This window comes from Hipposideros armiger, unplaced genomic scaffold (genome assembly GCF_001890085.2).
Source record: "Hipposideros armiger isolate ML-2016 unplaced genomic scaffold, ASM189008v1 scaffold_1670, whole genome shotgun sequence".
Lineage (NCBI taxonomy): Eukaryota > Metazoa > Chordata > Mammalia > Chiroptera > Hipposideridae > Hipposideros > Hipposideros armiger.
This window is the reverse complement of record NW_017733020.1, coordinates 48572-67147: the sequence shown is the minus strand read 5'-3', so window position 1 is coordinate 67147 and position 18576 is coordinate 48572. Positions and strand designations below refer to the sequence as shown.

General features: G+C 37.1%; 1 protein-coding gene across 1 annotated transcript in view; it reads right to left on the bottom strand.

Annotated features, from left to right (window-relative positions):
• The window catches only part of SNX6 (sorting nexin 6), a 52874-nt gene extending 34913 nt beyond the window's left edge, over nt 1-17961 (bottom strand). Inside the window, exons 1-6 of the mRNA XM_019634447.1 lie at nt 17896-17961; nt 17689-17736; nt 8464-8568; nt 7406-7516; nt 5552-5673; nt 3592-3715 (exon numbers count right to left, since the gene is read on the bottom strand). Coding sequence (XP_019489992.1) covers nt 3592-3715; nt 5552-5673; nt 7406-7516; nt 8464-8568; nt 17689-17736; nt 17896-17901 — 516 coding nt within the window. The 5' untranslated portion in view covers nt 17902-17961. The remainder of the gene's footprint in view (nt 1-3591; nt 3716-5551; nt 5674-7405; nt 7517-8463; nt 8569-17688; nt 17737-17895) is intronic.
• Between the last annotated feature and the right edge of the window lie 615 nt (nt 17962-18576).

The window sequence follows — 18576 nt, the reverse complement described above, 5'->3', positions numbered from 1 at the left end:
GAAGCAGCCACAGAGTTAAGAGGAAAACTCAGTCAGAAGAGATCCCAAAGATCCAGAAGTACGTGGGACCTAGCATAGCTAGTAATGGAAAGACATAATGTAATACATACCATGTTAATAGAATATAGGACAAAAACCACATGATCATCTGAATAGATGTGGGTTTTTTTTTCATGATAAAAACACTCAACAAACTAGAAATAGAAAGGAGCTTCTTCAATCTGCTAAAGGGCATTTACAAAAAACCCACAGCTAGCATTCTACTTAATGGTGAAACAGTGAATGCATTCCTCCTAAGATCAGAGACAAAACAAGGATATCTACTCTCGCCCCACGTATTTAACATTGTACTGGAGGTTCTAGCCAGGGTAGTTAGGCAAGCAAAAGGGAATAAAAGGCACCCAGACTGGAGAAGAAGAAGTAAAAAACGAAAAAAGCAAGCAAGCTAATAAATGAGCGTGGCTGCAAAGGTGGTTGAGGGTTGTGGGGGATATAGGAAGTTCAGGGATTTGATTTCTGATTGGCTTCCACTTCCCTGTGAACAAGGTGCGAGTCTGATCAAGAGGAAGTGCTCTGAGTTGAAATAAGCTTTTACGGAAAATGGGAGAGAGCAGTCTAATGTCATAACCTTGTTATAAATGATGGAGCAAGCACTCCGAGATGGATGAGAGAAAGGTAAGGAAGGACAAAAGGGCTGCTAACAAAGTCAAAATGCAAGAGAGGTCAAAGAACAACTATAATGGGAATAGGGGAAAAGAGAGCTGTTGGACAGACGGCTAAGTCTGGAGCTCATAATACTAGGGTTTAAGAACTCAGAAATGAGGCAAGGTCCTAGGTGTGGCCACAGATGAGTTAGCAAGAATGGAATGGTTGGGGTGTTAAATAGGTTAAACATTTAATCTATTGTTAAGCAGACTCAAACTATACCTAATAGAAAGAAAAGGTGCACAACTATGAAAGTAAAGCAAAGCAATAATAAAGGAAATCATTCCTCATAGCAGCAACCATTTCTCATAAAACTAAATGCTGACACAAGCTTTTCTAGGCTTCACAGATGCTTCGTGGCCTTTTTTAGCCTTCGAGATGCCCTAGCCTTACTTCAATAGCTCATCAGTCCCATGACCCTCTCAGACAACAGAATAGCACATACAAATTTCTTTTCCAGCATCACTGAATTGAATAACGATCTGAGAAATAGCATTTGAAACAAGATTGAGATAAACCTTTTATTTTGGGGCCTATAATCTACAATCTATTAATATACTCTCTGATAGGTAATTAAAAAATATTTGCAAGGGCCGGCTGAGTGGCTCAGTTGGTTAAGAGCTTGCTCAAAGGTTTGAGCTCTGAGCAACAGCGGTTCAAGTCCAGCCCGAGCTGAGCTGCCGCTGAGCTGCCAACAGGTGGCAGGATGGCTCAGCTAAAAAAAAAAAAAAAATTTGCAAAATACTTTCCAGTCCATCTTTTTAGGCTTTCTCCAAAACACCATTTGTTGATATTAAAAGGATTATTATAATGCATCATCATCATCTCTATTAAACATAGTTTGTAAGGAATAAAAATAAATCTACTTTGGTAGGAGAAAATGTATGAATCCTAAGATTTCTGAAAGCTATTTATAAAGCTCATCTAAACATTTAATAACCTTTCAATTATCATTTTAACACATACTTATTTTACATCCTAATTCCCAGGTACGATTTTAAGAGTGAGGATATGAGGATACAGTGGTGAAAAATTATAAAGTCTTACTCTCAGGGAGTTACATTTTAGTAGAGGGAGATAGATAATAAATACATAAACAAATTTTTAAAATAGATATATAACTTCAAATAATTCTATGGCTGTGGCACTGGAATACAGTACTTGGAACTTAAGGCTCCTGCTTCTTTGGCTCCAGCGACCTTGCACTGACACTACCATGCCTCACTTTATGCCTAAGCTGCTCTACCAAATTATTACTAAGGTTTTCGGCCACACTATAAATAAGGTCCAGCAAAAACAAACTCATAAAGGTAAAAAAGTGATGGCGCATTCTATCATTTGTTCTTTAGCAACCCTACTCATGAATCATTTTTAGCTTCTTATAATTCATGATATGGCCAGCATTCCATACAATTCCTATTTAAAAAGACCACATGCCAGTACCACATACCACATTTATGCCTGTGAAAGTACCCATGCTTAAACTGCTATATTTCTGGGATCCTGAGTATCCTTCATACCCTCTTAAAAAAATGATTTTCTCTATTCCTAGACATAGGGAATTTTATTGTCATATCTACTAAAACCAAATCAGAAGGGCAAATTCACATACACAAAAACTCCTTGATCTTGATGTTGACTTGTAAGTAAATGGGCACTATGCTCTATTTGTTTTTTGCTAAAATTATGAGTTAATCTTGTCCAAATATAGATCCCAAGATCTGTATCACCCACTCACTGAAAACATTTTTGCCAGCACCATGAATGAAAAAAATCTTTAAAGCTCAACACCTCAATCTCTTTTTCTGCACCATAACAGAGATTTTAGGCTGGAAGGGAGGAAGGAAAATTAAGTCATTTAATGTTAATATATTAAAACACGTATTTGGTGGAGAATGGAAAGAATTGCCCTTACTGCAATTAAAGAAGCCAGGTTTGATTACGAAGCTGCCTAATTACTCTTCATATGTCCAGAATTACTACGGTATTTTTTTCCTTTTTGTCACTGTATACATTAAAATTTTTAGAAATGCTTTACTATGTAAAGTATAGATGGTCATTTTAATCATTCAACCATATGTGATTACAATGGCTGGTAAACAGCTTATTCTGATATAAGAATGCTTGGTGCATATGGAAAGATGGTGAAGGAGTGTGTGTCTTGCATCAACCGCTATCTTATTTATGATATGTAAGTAGAATAGAGCAAATGTTTAAATCTTTATTTTTAGTATCATTTCGCTAATAAAGCTAAATATTTTAGAAGACAGTGTTTGTCTATGCATTTCAAACAGCATCTTAATTTTATCCTGTTCTTATTTTAGTTGCCATAGAAATTGTTTTGACATGGAGAGTGCTTGTTTATGTGGTGTCTATGAAACAATCATTTAAAGTTTGAGTGTTTTCTTGTACTCTGGACTCTATTAAATGTTTTCTTATGCTGTAATTAAAAAAAAAGTAAAAAAGGGAACATCAGCACTGAAGAAGTGAGTTGAACAGATCAAAAGCCGATGATTAACCTAAAAGTAATCCAGAATTCTTTAGCTCAAGCACCTCCCTGGTATGTTTCATAAGGCTGCAGAAGACTCCAAACTCAAATTTAAGAAACATTAATCAATTTTACAACTATATTTCCTAAAAAGTTCCCAATTCAGTATGAAAATCAATGTCCTATGCAGTGACATGATTTGCCAGCATTTCTTCAATTTATCCACTCAAGTTCTACTGAAACACTGAATTGTCACTGAACAAGCATCATTTTAAACTGCCTTGAAAAATCACAACATTATAAAAGAAGGCCTTAAGCCTTTTCAAACTACTCCCTGCATTTCCAATGACTCTTTAAAAATAAGCCTTGATCACTATTTTATTCAATTCAATACTCACATCTTGATTATATTCCAAGAAGACATGGAAATTTAAATCTTTCCTTAAAATAGGATGTGCTGCCACACGACACAGGAATACCTCATGCATTGCAACAGTCTTCTTGAATATTGCCAGATATTCACTAGAAACAATACACAAAATGAAAGGTAAAACACTGCATCAAATGCAAAATTAGAGATACAAAGATATAATCCATGTAAACAAAGATTTTAGTTGAACTGTTAATAAAATATATAAAACCCAGCTCTGAAAAGACTTCATGCCAGTTAATAGCATTTATTATAGTTAAATGTTAATATTTTTAGGTTTTATGAACCTTTCTTCCTATGCAAGTTGATGTTAAAGGTAACTATAGGGGTGTTTATTTTTAGCTTCAGAGGAAGTACACTATAAATTATTTGATACAATTGTAATGATTCAATTTCTACATAATTACTGCTTTTAAACACCTTCTTAGGAAAAAAAATATCAAAACCTAAACCTAAGTAAGCATATTTTCAACATTAATAAATATTTTCATCTAATGACCCGGAGACACACCATGGAGAGACTAATTTTTGCCATTACATTGAAGAACTGTGTTTAAAATATTTTAATATCAGTGAATCACAGCAATCATACAGTAATACATGTCAGTTTGAAAAAAAAACACTCAAGGAAAAGGCCCAATATTCTTGCTTCAACTACGTGCAAGGAGGATAAGTTTTACATACCAGCAAACCAGCAGGACCAATGTTGGGAGAAGTTTGATCTCTGTGAGGGTAGTCATTCAGTGAAGACAAAAAAGAAGGATGCAGAGGATGGAGGTAGCAGTAGAATAAACCCAAGGTTCTCTGTTATCCAACCCCTAACCAGACCACAAAAGAATCATGATCAGGGCCACTGGAAAACCACAGATCCTTCAATATTAATGTGCTCTGCTAATTTCCAGTTTGCAGTCTTATAAACTATAAAAGTGTATATCTGCTATCAGACTACTGCTTGCACCCAGCATTGACAGAATTCTTAAAATATCTGTCACCTTACAGTTTGACAAAGATCTACTTTGCTAATTTATCTTGTCAAGAGAGTTTAGCCTTCTGAAGAGGAATCTAAGCAGGAGTGTGAATATACACTTAAAAATGGAAACTAAGTGGAAGAAGAGAAAAGGAAATGCATGAAGAGAGAAATGACCAGAAAAAGAGTGATGGAGGTGATGACAATGCAAGGAAAGTTATTTCCTTGTATAACTCTCAAAATACAGAAAAAAAAAATACACCAAATCCAAAATTACTTCAAATGTTTTTAATAAAAGGGGAAAAGATTCTGTATTTTCAGCAAATATGCTAAAAATGGAAATGAAATATCTCAATTTTTCAAAGATTTAATACATTTCTAGTATATATGAAACTAAAAACATTTTAAAACTATTTTCTTGTTACTTTGCTCCTATTCTTTTCCCTTCAGCCAGAAGCCACAGGCAGAGAAAAGAGGGGTAAATTACACACACACACACACACACACACACACACACACACACACACACCCCAATATATGCAGAGTTGCTCAGCGCATACTTCTATGAGAAATAGAAGTTTTGGTAGTATGCACATGTTGAAAAAAGAGAGCCAAGGTTGGCAATGGCTAAGGCCTTATAAACAACAAAATAATTTATTCTGCTTTAAAAAGTATTTCCCTTTCTACCATTTTTTATAAACTTTTGGATCCCCATTACAAATTTTCAGTCTATTTAAAATATTAATTTAAAGGCTTTTACAATGAAGACAATCATTCTATAATTTTCCTGTAGGCTCTGATCATGATCATTAACACTGGTTGTGTGACTGAAACTTGCATCATCCAGAAAGGGTCACTGTGGTGAAATGATTAAAAGGATGGGATATCAGAGAGCACAGAAAAAAAAAAAAGGGCATTAAAACAAGCATAATTAACAAAAACAACAACAAAAATCACATACGCTTCCAGTTCCTGTTTCATCTTTGTGAATTCCTCCTTCGTCATGGACCCTTCTCCTTCTCCCAGCTTCTGTAGTTTTTCCCTTGAAGCATCAAAATCAGGTCTTGGTGGTGCTGGTGGGATCTGTAACAGAACCAAAGCACTAGTTTTAAAGACTGTTTTATTTCTTACAGCAGTTGTACTACAGCCACCATAAAAGACTTTGTGATTGAGAACAGGGCACCAGTAATATCCCAAGTCAGGTTAGAGAATCTGATTAAGTCTAGAAATTGAAATCCTTGAAATCCTTTACATTAAGGGAGCAATATAACAGAGTACTATTTTCTAGTATTAGAACAACAGTTCCCAAAATTTAATCTGTAGATTCCTATGTGGCAACCTAGAGTCCTCAAATTTATGCCATTAAGATCTGACTATACACTAAATAAATATGTACAGCAAATGTGCATACCATTTCCAAAAGTATGTAAACTATATGATTAAATACAAATGTATTTTTTAAATTTTAATGAATTCATAGTACCTTTATGCTAGTCTGTGTGTGTGTGTGTTTTTTTAATAAGTGAATGCTAACAAAAAGATCAAGCAAGGTGTGTTAAAAAGGGTTCCTGGATTGGAGAAGTATACCAAAAGCAGAAACTATTTACTTAAAAATAGTAGAACAAGACACAGATTAATGACTAATCTCATTCTATTCATCCACAGTAAGGGGTTAAGTAAGCACTTCCCTTAAAAAAAAAATATCTAGAAGAGAAATATCATTCAAGGGAAGGATATAAGAAAAAAAAATTATCTTAGGAGGAAGGGCCTACAAGTAAGAACTGTTAAAGGGAAATGATGGAAATTAAAGATAGCAGGTAAGATGAGAGGAAGACAGGGGAAGTAGGAGAAAAGTTAAATAAAAATGACAAGAAAAGGGTCACACCAATGAAAACAAGAGGGAAGGAAGCATCAAGTATAGTCTGGCATACATTCACTGATGCTCGCACGTGGCATCTACTATGTGCCAGGCGTGATGCTGAGCAACGGGCATATCAAGGTAAGTAAGACATGGTCTCAATCTTTGAGGAGTGTTTAATCTATGGGAGGAGAAAGTAGTGAGAAAATGCCACCAGACAAGAAGATGAGGAAAAAAAGGTGGAAATAGGACGGGAGAGAAAAAAAAAGAGCTTCCAGGTTGATGAAAACACTGACAGGCTGGGAAGGGGGTACACCTGGGGAGAGCATGAAAGCTCTGTGCCATTCCCCCTCCCCATACCTTGTGTTCCTGAGCTGTGGCCTTTATCTAAGCTGGTATTTGTAAAAAAACAAAAAAAACAAAAAGAATGCATTGCCAGTTGTCCACTCTGAATTATAGAAAAAATAAATAGAAGCTACTGACTAAGAAGGAGTGAGTGCCTAGAAGGATGGAGATGGAATCAGGTCAGGATGATTTCAAAGAAATCAAATGAAACTAAATTTCAGAAATCTAGTGTGGTCAACAGCTGAGGCACAACATCCGGTGCATATTTAGATTAGATAACCTCTTTAGCAGCCCTCCAACTCTATCTGTCTTCCTAAGGGTTCAAAACCAGTATGGTTTGTAACATCCCATTAATTAATCCCCAGGATAAGCCTGTTGCAATTCTAATACACGGTAAGAATTTCAATTTAGATGAGGGAGCATAACAATTCACACCCTCAAACCTCCAAACAAGACAATTCAGGATAAAAGGTGGTAGCCAATTATGTTTTGTAGCTGGCAATTTTTGAAAATTACATCAGTTCACTAAAAATGCGAAATAAGATTTCAACAAGTAATAAAATAACTAAAAAGATCCTAAAAATGGGATCAAAATGGAACCTCAACACTTACAATGTAACCTGCATAGTCTTCATTTTCAACGAAGGAATCATGAAGCCAGATAAATTCCTCATGTTGTCGAACAACGGAAAACTCATTTTGTTTAAAATTTGGCAATGAACTCTGAAAAGAGAGAGATTCTCTTGAATAAAAATTAAAATTACACTAAAAAACTTTTAATAAACATTTTTTATATCTTATTTTTAAAAATTAAGTCTTATATGAAAGATTATCAGTGCTTTTAAACTCTATTAAGAAAAGTCTAATACAGGTAGACAAAATTATCCTGGGATCTTTGAGAAAATAAGTTGACAGCCTCTTGTTATACTGTACTGCTACCATTACTTAAGTTATCCTATTAATGTATATTAAGCTCAACAATTCAAATAAAGGAAAATAGATCTACAATCTGAAAATGTGCCTGAGGGCTGAACTATATAAAAAGAAAACAGGGCTGGCCAAGTGGCTCAGTTGGTTAAGAGCTTGCTTCAAGAGTTTGAGCTCTGAGCAACAGCGGTTCGATTCCTGGCCCAAGCTGAGCAGCCGCTGAGCTGCCAACAGGCAGCAGGATGGCTCAGCTTAAAAAAATAAAAAAATAAAAAAAAATAAATAAAATAAATAAAAAAAAGAAAATAATTTGTAAGACAGCAATTTAACTGAAGGAACACAACAAAATTGAAAACAATGGTAAAAGATATTAATAAAAGTCTGGAGAAAATTAAATTTGCATTATGTCTAGGTTCTGTGATTAATTCTTAAATGTTAGCCTTTGGGAGTATAGTAGTCAATGGTACTGTAACAGCTATGGACGGTATCAGATGGGTAGTAGACTTGTTGGGGTTATCACTTTGTGAGGCTTAAATTATCTTGTTTTGCACACCTGAAACTAATAATAAATAAAAGTTAACCTTTAAAAAGTTCGTTTCCCTGAAACGTTGTTAAAATAGCAGTGAGTTATGAATTTTAAAAAGTTTCTAGTTATGTTCCAAAGTTCTAGTCAATATATTATTACATATGTAACATTACCACAATAAATAGCAAAAAATAATACAAGTAAAAATCACATTTACCTTTGTGTGAACAGTGAATTTTACTTTATCTCTCTCACTAAGAGCATCAGAAATGTCCACCTGCAGAGCAGCATCACTTTGAAGATCTACATTTATTGCTTTAAGCTAGAAAAAGAAAATAATACCTAAATGAAAATTCTGTGGGCTTTTATATAATTTCATTCTTATTCCAGATAATAAGACAATGCAAAAACAAAACTAAAATAACAAAAGAATCTTAAATCTAAAAAGGTATTTGAGCTCATTTAATCTACATATACATTTTGGGGCAAGTGTTTTTGTTTTGTCATTATCCAATTTTCATTCTACACTATTCAACTATGCTTAGCACGAGTCAATGTATTAACCATGATTCATTAGTTTCACCCCAAAACTAAATTATTTTCCAAGATTGTCCATTAAAGTTCAAGTGTTCTAAAATAAAGGAATGTATCTACCATTAAGAATAAGAAAAAATATATAAAGAGTATTGGTCAATAATTTTAACTCTATTACTTATTTTAATTCAGGAATATTCAATTACACTATTAATTATATTGAGTTGTCGGAAAAATCATGAAGTATTTTTTCTATGTTTTTTGTTGCAAACATGCATCATGACTTTTCCGACAACCCAATAGTTAATTACATATATATAAAGTGCTAAGAAACATGCTAACATACAGTACTCAGTAACTCCTGTGATATGAAATAAATTTCACACTTTATAAGCTTTAATACAGAACTGGATATGTTCTCTGTCAGTGCTTCCATTTTTTTGTCTACAAGGAGACTTTTCCACTTATAACTCTTATTTATCATTAATTCTACTTATAATTCTTAAATTTTATCCATTTTTCTTACCCTTTAAACAAATAACTGTGTCTAATATGTTTGGCTAATTTGGAGGTTTATAAAAGAATCAAATACAATAAAAGGTAAAATAAAGTCTTGGCCAGCTGCAAAGACATAAAATCTTTAGTCTAACTAGTATGCTTCAAATAGTCTAGTTGTAAAACCTAGAACTTACTTTGCCAATCTCACTTGGTCATTAGCATTTCAAGTTTCATGTCTAATGTAAATGGAAGCAAAATTGTTTATACGCTATTATCTCAATTATATTTTTAAAAATGCATACATAAAAGGTTTATAGGAAATACAAAACGTGAATAGCAGTGGATTTTTTTCTTTATATATTCTTTTATTCTCCCAATTTTCCAAAATATAAATTATTTTATAAATAGGAAAAAAGTAAGCCTTCTTTAAACAGAAATCCTGTGATTTAGTAAAAGATGAATTTTATGTTTTTTTTATTAAATAGGGTTAACTTTATTAGTAATGAAAAAACTAACACACTATTTCATTTTTGCACTATTGGTTCTAGACTGAGTAGACATGGTTTTTAAAAAAAATACCATTACATAAAATCAAACTTAAGATTCACAGAAGAAATTAATCAAATTGCATGATATGATCTATGATGGCATTTAATAAAAATTTCCTGATAATTTAAATACCAGTAGTTTATAAATTTCAATCAATAATCATATTTTTAAGTTTATACTATAAACTTGCATAAAGCCATTTAAAAATATTTAAAAATTGTTATTGTACTCAATGCTACATGTAGCCCATTGTCTGATAAAAGAAATGAAAAGTTGCCTGGAATTAGTTGTTTTCTTTTTCATTTTTTCAACTATCTCATTGCCTCTGCAATATTGAAAACATTCAGAATACCCTGTTCTTTGGTTTTCTTGCTTCTATTTAGTCTTATTAGGTCTTCATATTGTCTTTCCTACCTCTTCTCCAACCCCTTACTGTAATTCTAGTTTAAGAAATCTGTTTCCTTTTTTCTTTTGACTCACATTCAGGCTACTTTTAAGATGTTTACTGTAGTAGGCTGAATAATGGCTCACCAAAAGATATCCACATCCAAACCCTGGAACCTGTGGACGTTACCTTATATGGTAAAAAAAGACTTTTGCAGGTGAGACTAAATTAAGAATTTTGGGATGGGGAGATTATTCTGAACTACTATAAAGCCAGCCAATAAAATGAAATTATGCCCCACAATCAATACAAAATTTCACTGAAAGCTAATCTGATATATTTTTTCAATTCCAGGTGCATATTTTCACAATTTAACATATCTGAAACAGGGATGCCTTGCAATTTATGATAAATTACAGCTTAATTGGTAATTTTTTCTTTCTTAGTGGTACATAAAAGAAAATATATCTTCTAGTTAATTGCACTCTAGATTTGATAAAATATCATATTGTAAATTTAGTGTTAATTACATAAAATGTATAGCAGATTTTCTTCTTTGTTTAGAGAAAAGTCAATTTTAGATAGTTTTTATTAAGGGAAAGAGTCAAAACAAACAACTTGTGATTTATTAACAGTTTATTAACTTTCTGCAACTAGTGAGGTCAGTTTGTCTGAGGAAATTCTAACTAGACTACCTTCACTGATTTAATCCTTATCCAGGCCAATAAATATTATACCTCCTTTTGCCAGAGACTGACTAGGTTAAACATTTGTGTCATGGTCAAGAGAAAGACTAGAACAAGAGAAAATGGATTACATAATGCAAATACAATATCAATAGAAAAATAATTTAAAGACACTGCCCTATTGTTGGTAGATTAAATCTCCATATATAATTATTTAGTAAAGAAGAAATTTCACTATTAGTTTACTACACTGACTCATTCACTATAAAGTATCTACCATGGAACATTCCTAAAATATTAGTTGTTATCTGTTGCCAGAAAAGCAAATGTATAAAGATGGCCTCCTGACTGGTCTCCTGCTTCTGCCCTTTTCCCTCTTCAATCTATTCCTTATAGAGCCACCAGAATGATCCCGTTAAACTAGAAATCATTCTTCCGCTCAAAACTTAAGGGGTTCCCACTTGGGGAAAAGCCAAAGTCCTTACAGTGGCTCCCCAGGCCCAATATAATCTGCACCTGATATTGTCTCTGACTAACCTACTATTCCTCTGGCTCACTGCTGCCCTTATATGCAAACAACTGTCCTAGGCATTGTAAAGGATATAATGTCAACAAAAATCCGTGCCTTCAAGAATTCTGTTTGTAGGGGCCGGCTGATGGCTCAGTTGTTAAGACTGCAAGCTCTGAGCAACAGGGTTGCCTGTTCAATTCCCATATGGGCCAGTGAGCTGCGCCCAAGCTGAGCTGCCACTGAGCTGCCAACAGGTGACAGGATGGCTCAGCTGGTGAGAGCACGTGCTCTTAACAAGGTTGCCCGTCTGACTCCCACATGGGATGGTGGGCTATGCCCACCTGCAATTAAGATTGAACTCGACACCTTGAGCTGAGCAGCCTTGCGCTGCCAATCAGCAGCCGGATGGCAACTGGACTTGGTGCTGAGCTAGCTGCACCCTCCACAACTAAGACTGAAGGACAACAAGACAACAACCTGGCTGTTCCCCTTCCCCAACTCCCCAATAAAATCTTAAAAAAAAAGAATTCTATTTGTAGTGAGGAAGACAATCACTTTCATGTAATAAAACACTCCACCACTACTTTTACCATGTGGTGCACAGTTTGATCTTATCAATCCATCCAGTCTTGTGACCTTTCCATATATCTCCAGTCTGTTAGCCCCCTCTCTGCTTCCCTCCTTTTCCAATCCACTCGACGGTACGCCATTCCAATACCTTTCCTCCTGGTCCTGTCAAGTCCCATGGCTCTTTTGCCCTATCTACTTGCAAATTCCCACTCAGGATCAGTCAACCATCACTTTTTTTTTTTTTTGAGCTGCTCAGTGGGGCTAGAGAAAATTCCTGTTTTATACAAATTAATGGTCTCCAAATTGCATTAGGATCTTAAAACCACTCAACAATCCTGAGCAGAGCTGCTCAGCTCCCCTTCTGATTTCCTTTAGCAACTACTCCAAACTTTTACTATCTTAACCCCCTACCACATTTCCACCCCCTCTCAATAAGTGATCCTGCTTCCCACATCCCAAAGAAATAAATACTAGCAGCTGTTTTCCCCTCAGACCCATCAATAAACGTTTGTACAAATAAATCTAGTCTCACCACCTTCTCTGCATTCTCAGAAGTGGTGTCCTGTGGAGGGCTGAGGTATCTGTCCACCTGAGCATTTCATCTTCCTGTCTGTTCCAGAATCTGCTCATACCCTGCTCTATGAGTCAAGTCAGCCTTGGTCTCATAAAACTTCCACATAATGAATACCTAATCTCCAAATCCAATACTTTTCGGTCTTGACCTCTTTGCAGTATTTTACCTCAGTGATCGTTCTGGCCACTTCTTAAAATTCTCTTAACTTCGGGGACTCCTCTCATTCTCCTGCTATCCTCTTCAGCCCCATCAATTAGTCCATTTCTTCCCCTTGAGCCTTAAATGTTGTTTTTCCCTGGGTGCTATCTAGCCTTGGCAATCTCAGCCATTCTTCACTAATAATTCCTAAATTTGTATCTTCAACTCAGACCTCTTATTCTAAGTTCCCAATTATAATTTCAAGTTACCAACTAGACATATCCACCTGGATATAGTCACTTATTAAACAGCTGAGTGCCTTCAATGTGCCAGCCACTGTCCTAGGTGCTACATACAGACAAAGCAATGAAAAGACACAATACTCACCCTTACAGATCTGACATTCTAGTTTGGCAGGGAAGGGATTAGATGCCTCATAGGCACTAAAAATCCAACATATCTGAAACCAAACTTATCTACTTTCTAATTCTGCTCTTCTATATTCCTCATTTTCTTCTTGTCTGTCCAGCACATGTATTTTTATTCAGTCACTATGTCCTGTCAATTCTACCTCCTAAATATCCTGGCCAGCCCCTCTTCCACTGCCTTAGTTCTACCACATCTGGAGTGTTGCAATAACCTGTTAACTGGTTTCTCTCCTATCTGAAAGGAAGAATCAATCCATCCTCCACATCGGAGTAACCAAAATGCTAATTTCACCTGGGAAAGCATAAGTCATTCCCAGGTTAAAATCCTTCAGGACTTCCCACTGCCTGGAGTCTTTATCATTGTGCACTTTACACTCCATCTATAGTATCCATACCTATCCCTGCTTCCGGTAAGAACAAGTGTTCTAGTTGGGACCAAATTACCTACACAGGCTATCCTTTCTGCTGGCAAACATCCCCCTTCCCTGAGAACCCACAAAAATCCTGATCAACATTCAAGGCTCAGCTCCTTTAGGAGACAGCATAGTGGTTAAGAGCCCTGGACCTACAGTTAAGACTGCCTGAGTTTGAATCCAGCTCATACTGGCTATATGACCTTGGGCAACTTAATCTCTCTGAACCCCAGCTTCCCCTTCCAAAATAGGAATAATAGTAGCAGCTCCTTCACAGTTTGAGAACTGAGTTAATACATGGAAAGTCCCTGGCATGCAGTAAATGCTATATCAGTGTGTTGGTACCATTGTTTTCACAACCCCTCTCCCCCTTCAAAGTTAAACACACTCTCCTTTGCACGCTCTGGCACTTTACCATAAGTCTCTCACTACATCGCGATGGTCTCAGAGCAGGAACTTTCCTTTTTACCTCTGCCAACATCCGTCTTCTTATCCTATGCCAACACAATCTATGTCACATTTTTATCTGAAATAACTATCAGTAAATGTGGAATGTGTTCAAGCTAAATGATATATAGGTACAAAAGAAAATGCAAACATTTGGGACAACTCTCAAAAGATATGTCAAATTTCAAGTAAGAAAAAAAAAAGGGTAAGAAAAAAAATAAAGCACTCCAAAATCAATCAATCAATCAAAGCACTCCATAACACTGAAAAGCATGCATAAAGCAGAAAATAAGGTGCAGACAGAAGTGCTTGGGCAGTGACAAGTAGACTAGAGCAGACAGAAAGAGAGAGAGAGAGGAGGGGAGAAGCAGTGGGGGGGGGGGGGGGGAGAGAAAAGAAAAACGAATGAATGGGGGGGACATACTGAAAGGATTATGAATGGTGTTTAATGCTAGACTAAGGAGTTTGGACCTTATTTCAAAAAGAACTGGGTCCAAGTAAGTCCTTTTTGCTAGTGCTACTATATGATTTAATCATTTTAATTAGATAACTACAAGTAATGTGAAGACCTGATTGCAAAGTAGTAAGACTGGAGACAGAGACCAATGACAGGTATTGCTACAATCCAAGCAAGAAATAGCAAGGACCTTAACTGGGGTCACGCAAATGAAAGATGGATAAACAACATTTCTGAGGCAAAATTAACTTGCCTCAGTGACTGTTTCGATATAGGAATGAAGGATATGATTCAGAGGTTTCTTGCCTGCATGACTGGAAAATGGTGACATTATGAAAATAAACACAGAGGGAAGAACAAGGCTAGGAATCTAGGAGAGGTAGAGTTGCTACACCTGAAGTAATTTTGAAATAACAAACATGTAAGTTCAAATCAAATGCTAAGAGAATTATACACCCACTGCTCTTATTGAACAAGCACATCAGAGAAAAATATGTCCAGTTCAAAGGGCTCATTTGTTTACTAAATATGTTACTGTCCTGCATTTGTGGGGGTGAAAAAACAACATAACCCTATTATGTAGAGGTGTGGCTGAAGAGATCAAAAAGTGGCCAATAATTTTTAATATTGTGTATTCTTAAAGGCTGCTTTTTAAGTTTCTCATAAAACAATATTTTTTTAAGGCTGTAAGATTTTCTTTTATCTCAAAATATCATGATGAAAATTTAAGACTGCTTAAAAATTTATTTTAAAATATTGAATTTAATTTTGCTTACTTGCTGCTTTGTATGCAATGCTTGCATTATTTTTGAATCTGTGATGTTCCTTCTGCAAGTCATATCAAGTATGTACTTCATGCTTTTTCTCTATCAAGACTCTATTAAAAGGCTGAACAAGGTAATCTAAACTAAAAGTGCAATACATACAAGTTCTGACTATGGCAATCTATTTCTATCAGCATAAGCACAATATAAGGAAATTTTAAAGTCCAGATATTTTTGTTCCTGAAGTGAGGAAACAGCAGGATAACTTTGTGCAGCTGTATCAAACTTTAGTGAACAGAATCTTTTTGTTTAAAAAATAGTTATCTATCCTTCTCCCCCTTCAAGAGATTGATTTACTAAGGTGCAGACCCATAAACTTTTGTTTTTCAAACATCCCTAGTCTGATGCAACTGTTTCAAGGCCACTTTGAGAAATACTGCACCGGTTCTGATGTCAGAAACATGGTTTGAAGTCCACCTCTCCTCTCCCACTCCTACACTGGCCGTGTGACCTCAGACAACTTACTTTCTGAGGTTAAGGTTTCTCATCAGTAAATGGGGAATACTAAAAGCTTCACAAGGATGATAAGACAATATAAAGAAACAATGCTTAGACAGTGCTTAACACAGTACTCAGTATATAGTACATATGTGATATAGTTATTATTATGATTCACCCAGTTCCACAAGACAAAAATAAGGAAGAACTGGACATGTATATAGTATACGCATCTTGGCATTCTAAATGCTCTCTAATTTATGGTAATATTTTTTCCATTTTCATATTAAAATTTTCATCTACAAGATTCTACAAAAACCTCCTGGTGAGGCATGCTCTGTCGTCCTCTCCTTTTAATTTTGTACATGAAAATAGTTTTTGGACACCTTACTTAAATGGTTCCAGTTCCAAAAGCAAATCTTACCAAAGGCATAAAGCCAGAAACACATAAATTTACCAGAAAATACTCTACTTTTCACATCAACATAAATACTAAACAAATTAATACTTTTACTGAACGTTAGTCAGATTTTACAAGGAAGTAAATAAATCCTGTTGGTTTTTCCTGGTAGAACACAAAAATAAGACTCAAAGTTGTTATCTAAATGAAGAAGGCCATATGCTTTGTATTTAGAAAAATCAGTTCGTGCTAATCAATTTGTCTCATTTCACTACAGAATTCTGCTGGTTTCCCCTATATTAAAATCCGAAATATAATCTATAAGTGGTCATGTAACTCTATTCTTATCCCAGAAGATACATAATACACATGTACACACACACGTTTTAAAATTAATCAGAAACTACAAGTTTTAGAAATAATCAGAAATCCTAATCATAATCCTTTTCACTAAAAAATTTTAAATGCTTGTGTAAACTGAGAAATTAATCCATCATTTATTAAAGTATGCAGCATCCTCTGCATCTTTCTTACCATTTGAAAGCTTTATAAAGGTCATCAGCTACTACTACTGTATCTCTTATTAAAAAGCCAATAATATCCTACAAAATAATTTATCACTTGCCCAAAATCGACTAATAGATGCGTCTCTCACATTACCTAACATGAATAAGTAAAAGCAAAATGGAAAACAAAAGTGCAGGCTGTTAAATGTGAAAGAACCATGGAACCTTGCTGAGCTGCAATCATGTATCAATATTTTTCAAGTGCTCACAGGTACAAACAAGGCACTATACAGATTACCACCCTTCAGTCAAGGCAAACGGAGCGAGAGAGTCGGAGGGAGGAATCGGAGCCCTGAGTCCTTTCTGGAATGGAATGCCATTCACCTCAAAACAACGCCAAGGGAAATATGCAAAAGATGTATTTTTGGACATTAGGAAAAGTAAAGGTTATATACATGTCTAATTACTATGTTGTACACCTGAAACCAATATTGTATGTCAACTGTAAGTGAAAAACTAAAAAAAAAAAAAAAAAAAAAAAAAAGTAAAGGTACCAAGGGCTACCAGCACTTTGCAAAATCCGGTAGGATGCTGGATAAGAGCTAAGATTTGGCGACTGTAAAATACCTTGCAAGAGAAAATTTAGAACAAGTCTGTACTATTACTTGTTTTCGAGAGAAAAGGGTGGGCAAGAGTGCTCTGGAGAAGTCCACAAGGGGAAACTGGGGGTGCATCCAAGGAGGTCTGAGGATGGGTTTTCATAGCCCCCAAAGTGGCGAGGGGAGGGATTCCAGCTCCGGCCTCCAGTTCCCCACTTGCACCCCGACCCAGGCCGCGGAGCAGGTCCACCGCAGGGTCCAAGCCGAGGCCGGGGACAAGAAAGCGGCTGCGGGTCCCCGGGAAATCAGAACGGAGCGGCCGAGGGAGGAGGGGCTGCAGGAGGGCTGGGCGCGGTGCCGGGAGGAAACTGAAAGGAGGCCGGCGGGGAGGGGGTGCCGCCAGGCGGGGACCCTTTCGCGTACAACAACCCAAGGCCAAGGCAGGGGAGGGAGGGTCCCGTGAGCGAGAAGGAGGTAGAACTTACTCCGCGGTCCTCCTCCGAGAGGAAGTCGGGGCCGTCGTCCAGGCCTTCCTGCGAGATTGGAGGGGCCCGGGGCGCCGGGGGAAAGGACGGAGTGGGGGAGACATAAAGGGAAACATTAGTGCCAGGGCAGCGCGGCCCCCCGCACCCTCCCCGCGCCCGCCGCCCCCACCGCGCGCTCGGGGCTCGGCACCACTAGAGAACACCCACCATCATGGCTGCTCAGAGGTGAGGGCCAGCGCAGGCGCGCACCGCACCGCGGGCCAGAGGGAGCCGGCGGCAGCGGGGGGCGGGGCCTCGGAGCAGCCCCGCCCCGCCCGGAGCAGGGCGCCTGGCCCCGGGAGCCAAGAAGAGGGAAGGCAGGGCCCACTGCTCAAGGTCGAAGCAGCCAAGTCAGAGCGGTCCCGAAGGCCAGACCCACTTGGCTGGGGACACCTAACAGCTGGCCAGCCCTTACTCAGGAAAGGCTCAGGGCTACTCCGGGAGCTGTCCAATTCCCTTTCCCTGAGGGCTGCAAGGAAAAACCAAGCAAGCGCCTTCCGGAAGCCACAATAAATCATCTAATCTTTGTACTGTGCCACATGGTAGTTAATTCCAATTAGTATTTTCCCCGTAGAAGTTGTGGGAACCAAGGGCCTGCACACAGTCAGCAGTCAGGGGCTGTAATCAAGTTTTTACTGCTGGCGAGGTAATAACTACCTCAGGGTTTGGGGCACTAATGGTTGAGCACTGTAGAAATAAGCTGTTAACATTATAAGAGTATTCCTTTCCTTTATACCAAGAAATGTCCCAAGGCCTACTCTAACTGTGCCGCTGTATTGCACCTCCTGGGTGTCTACAGGCATGTCAAAGACAAAACCATTCCTTAGCACCTGCCCCACTTCATCTATT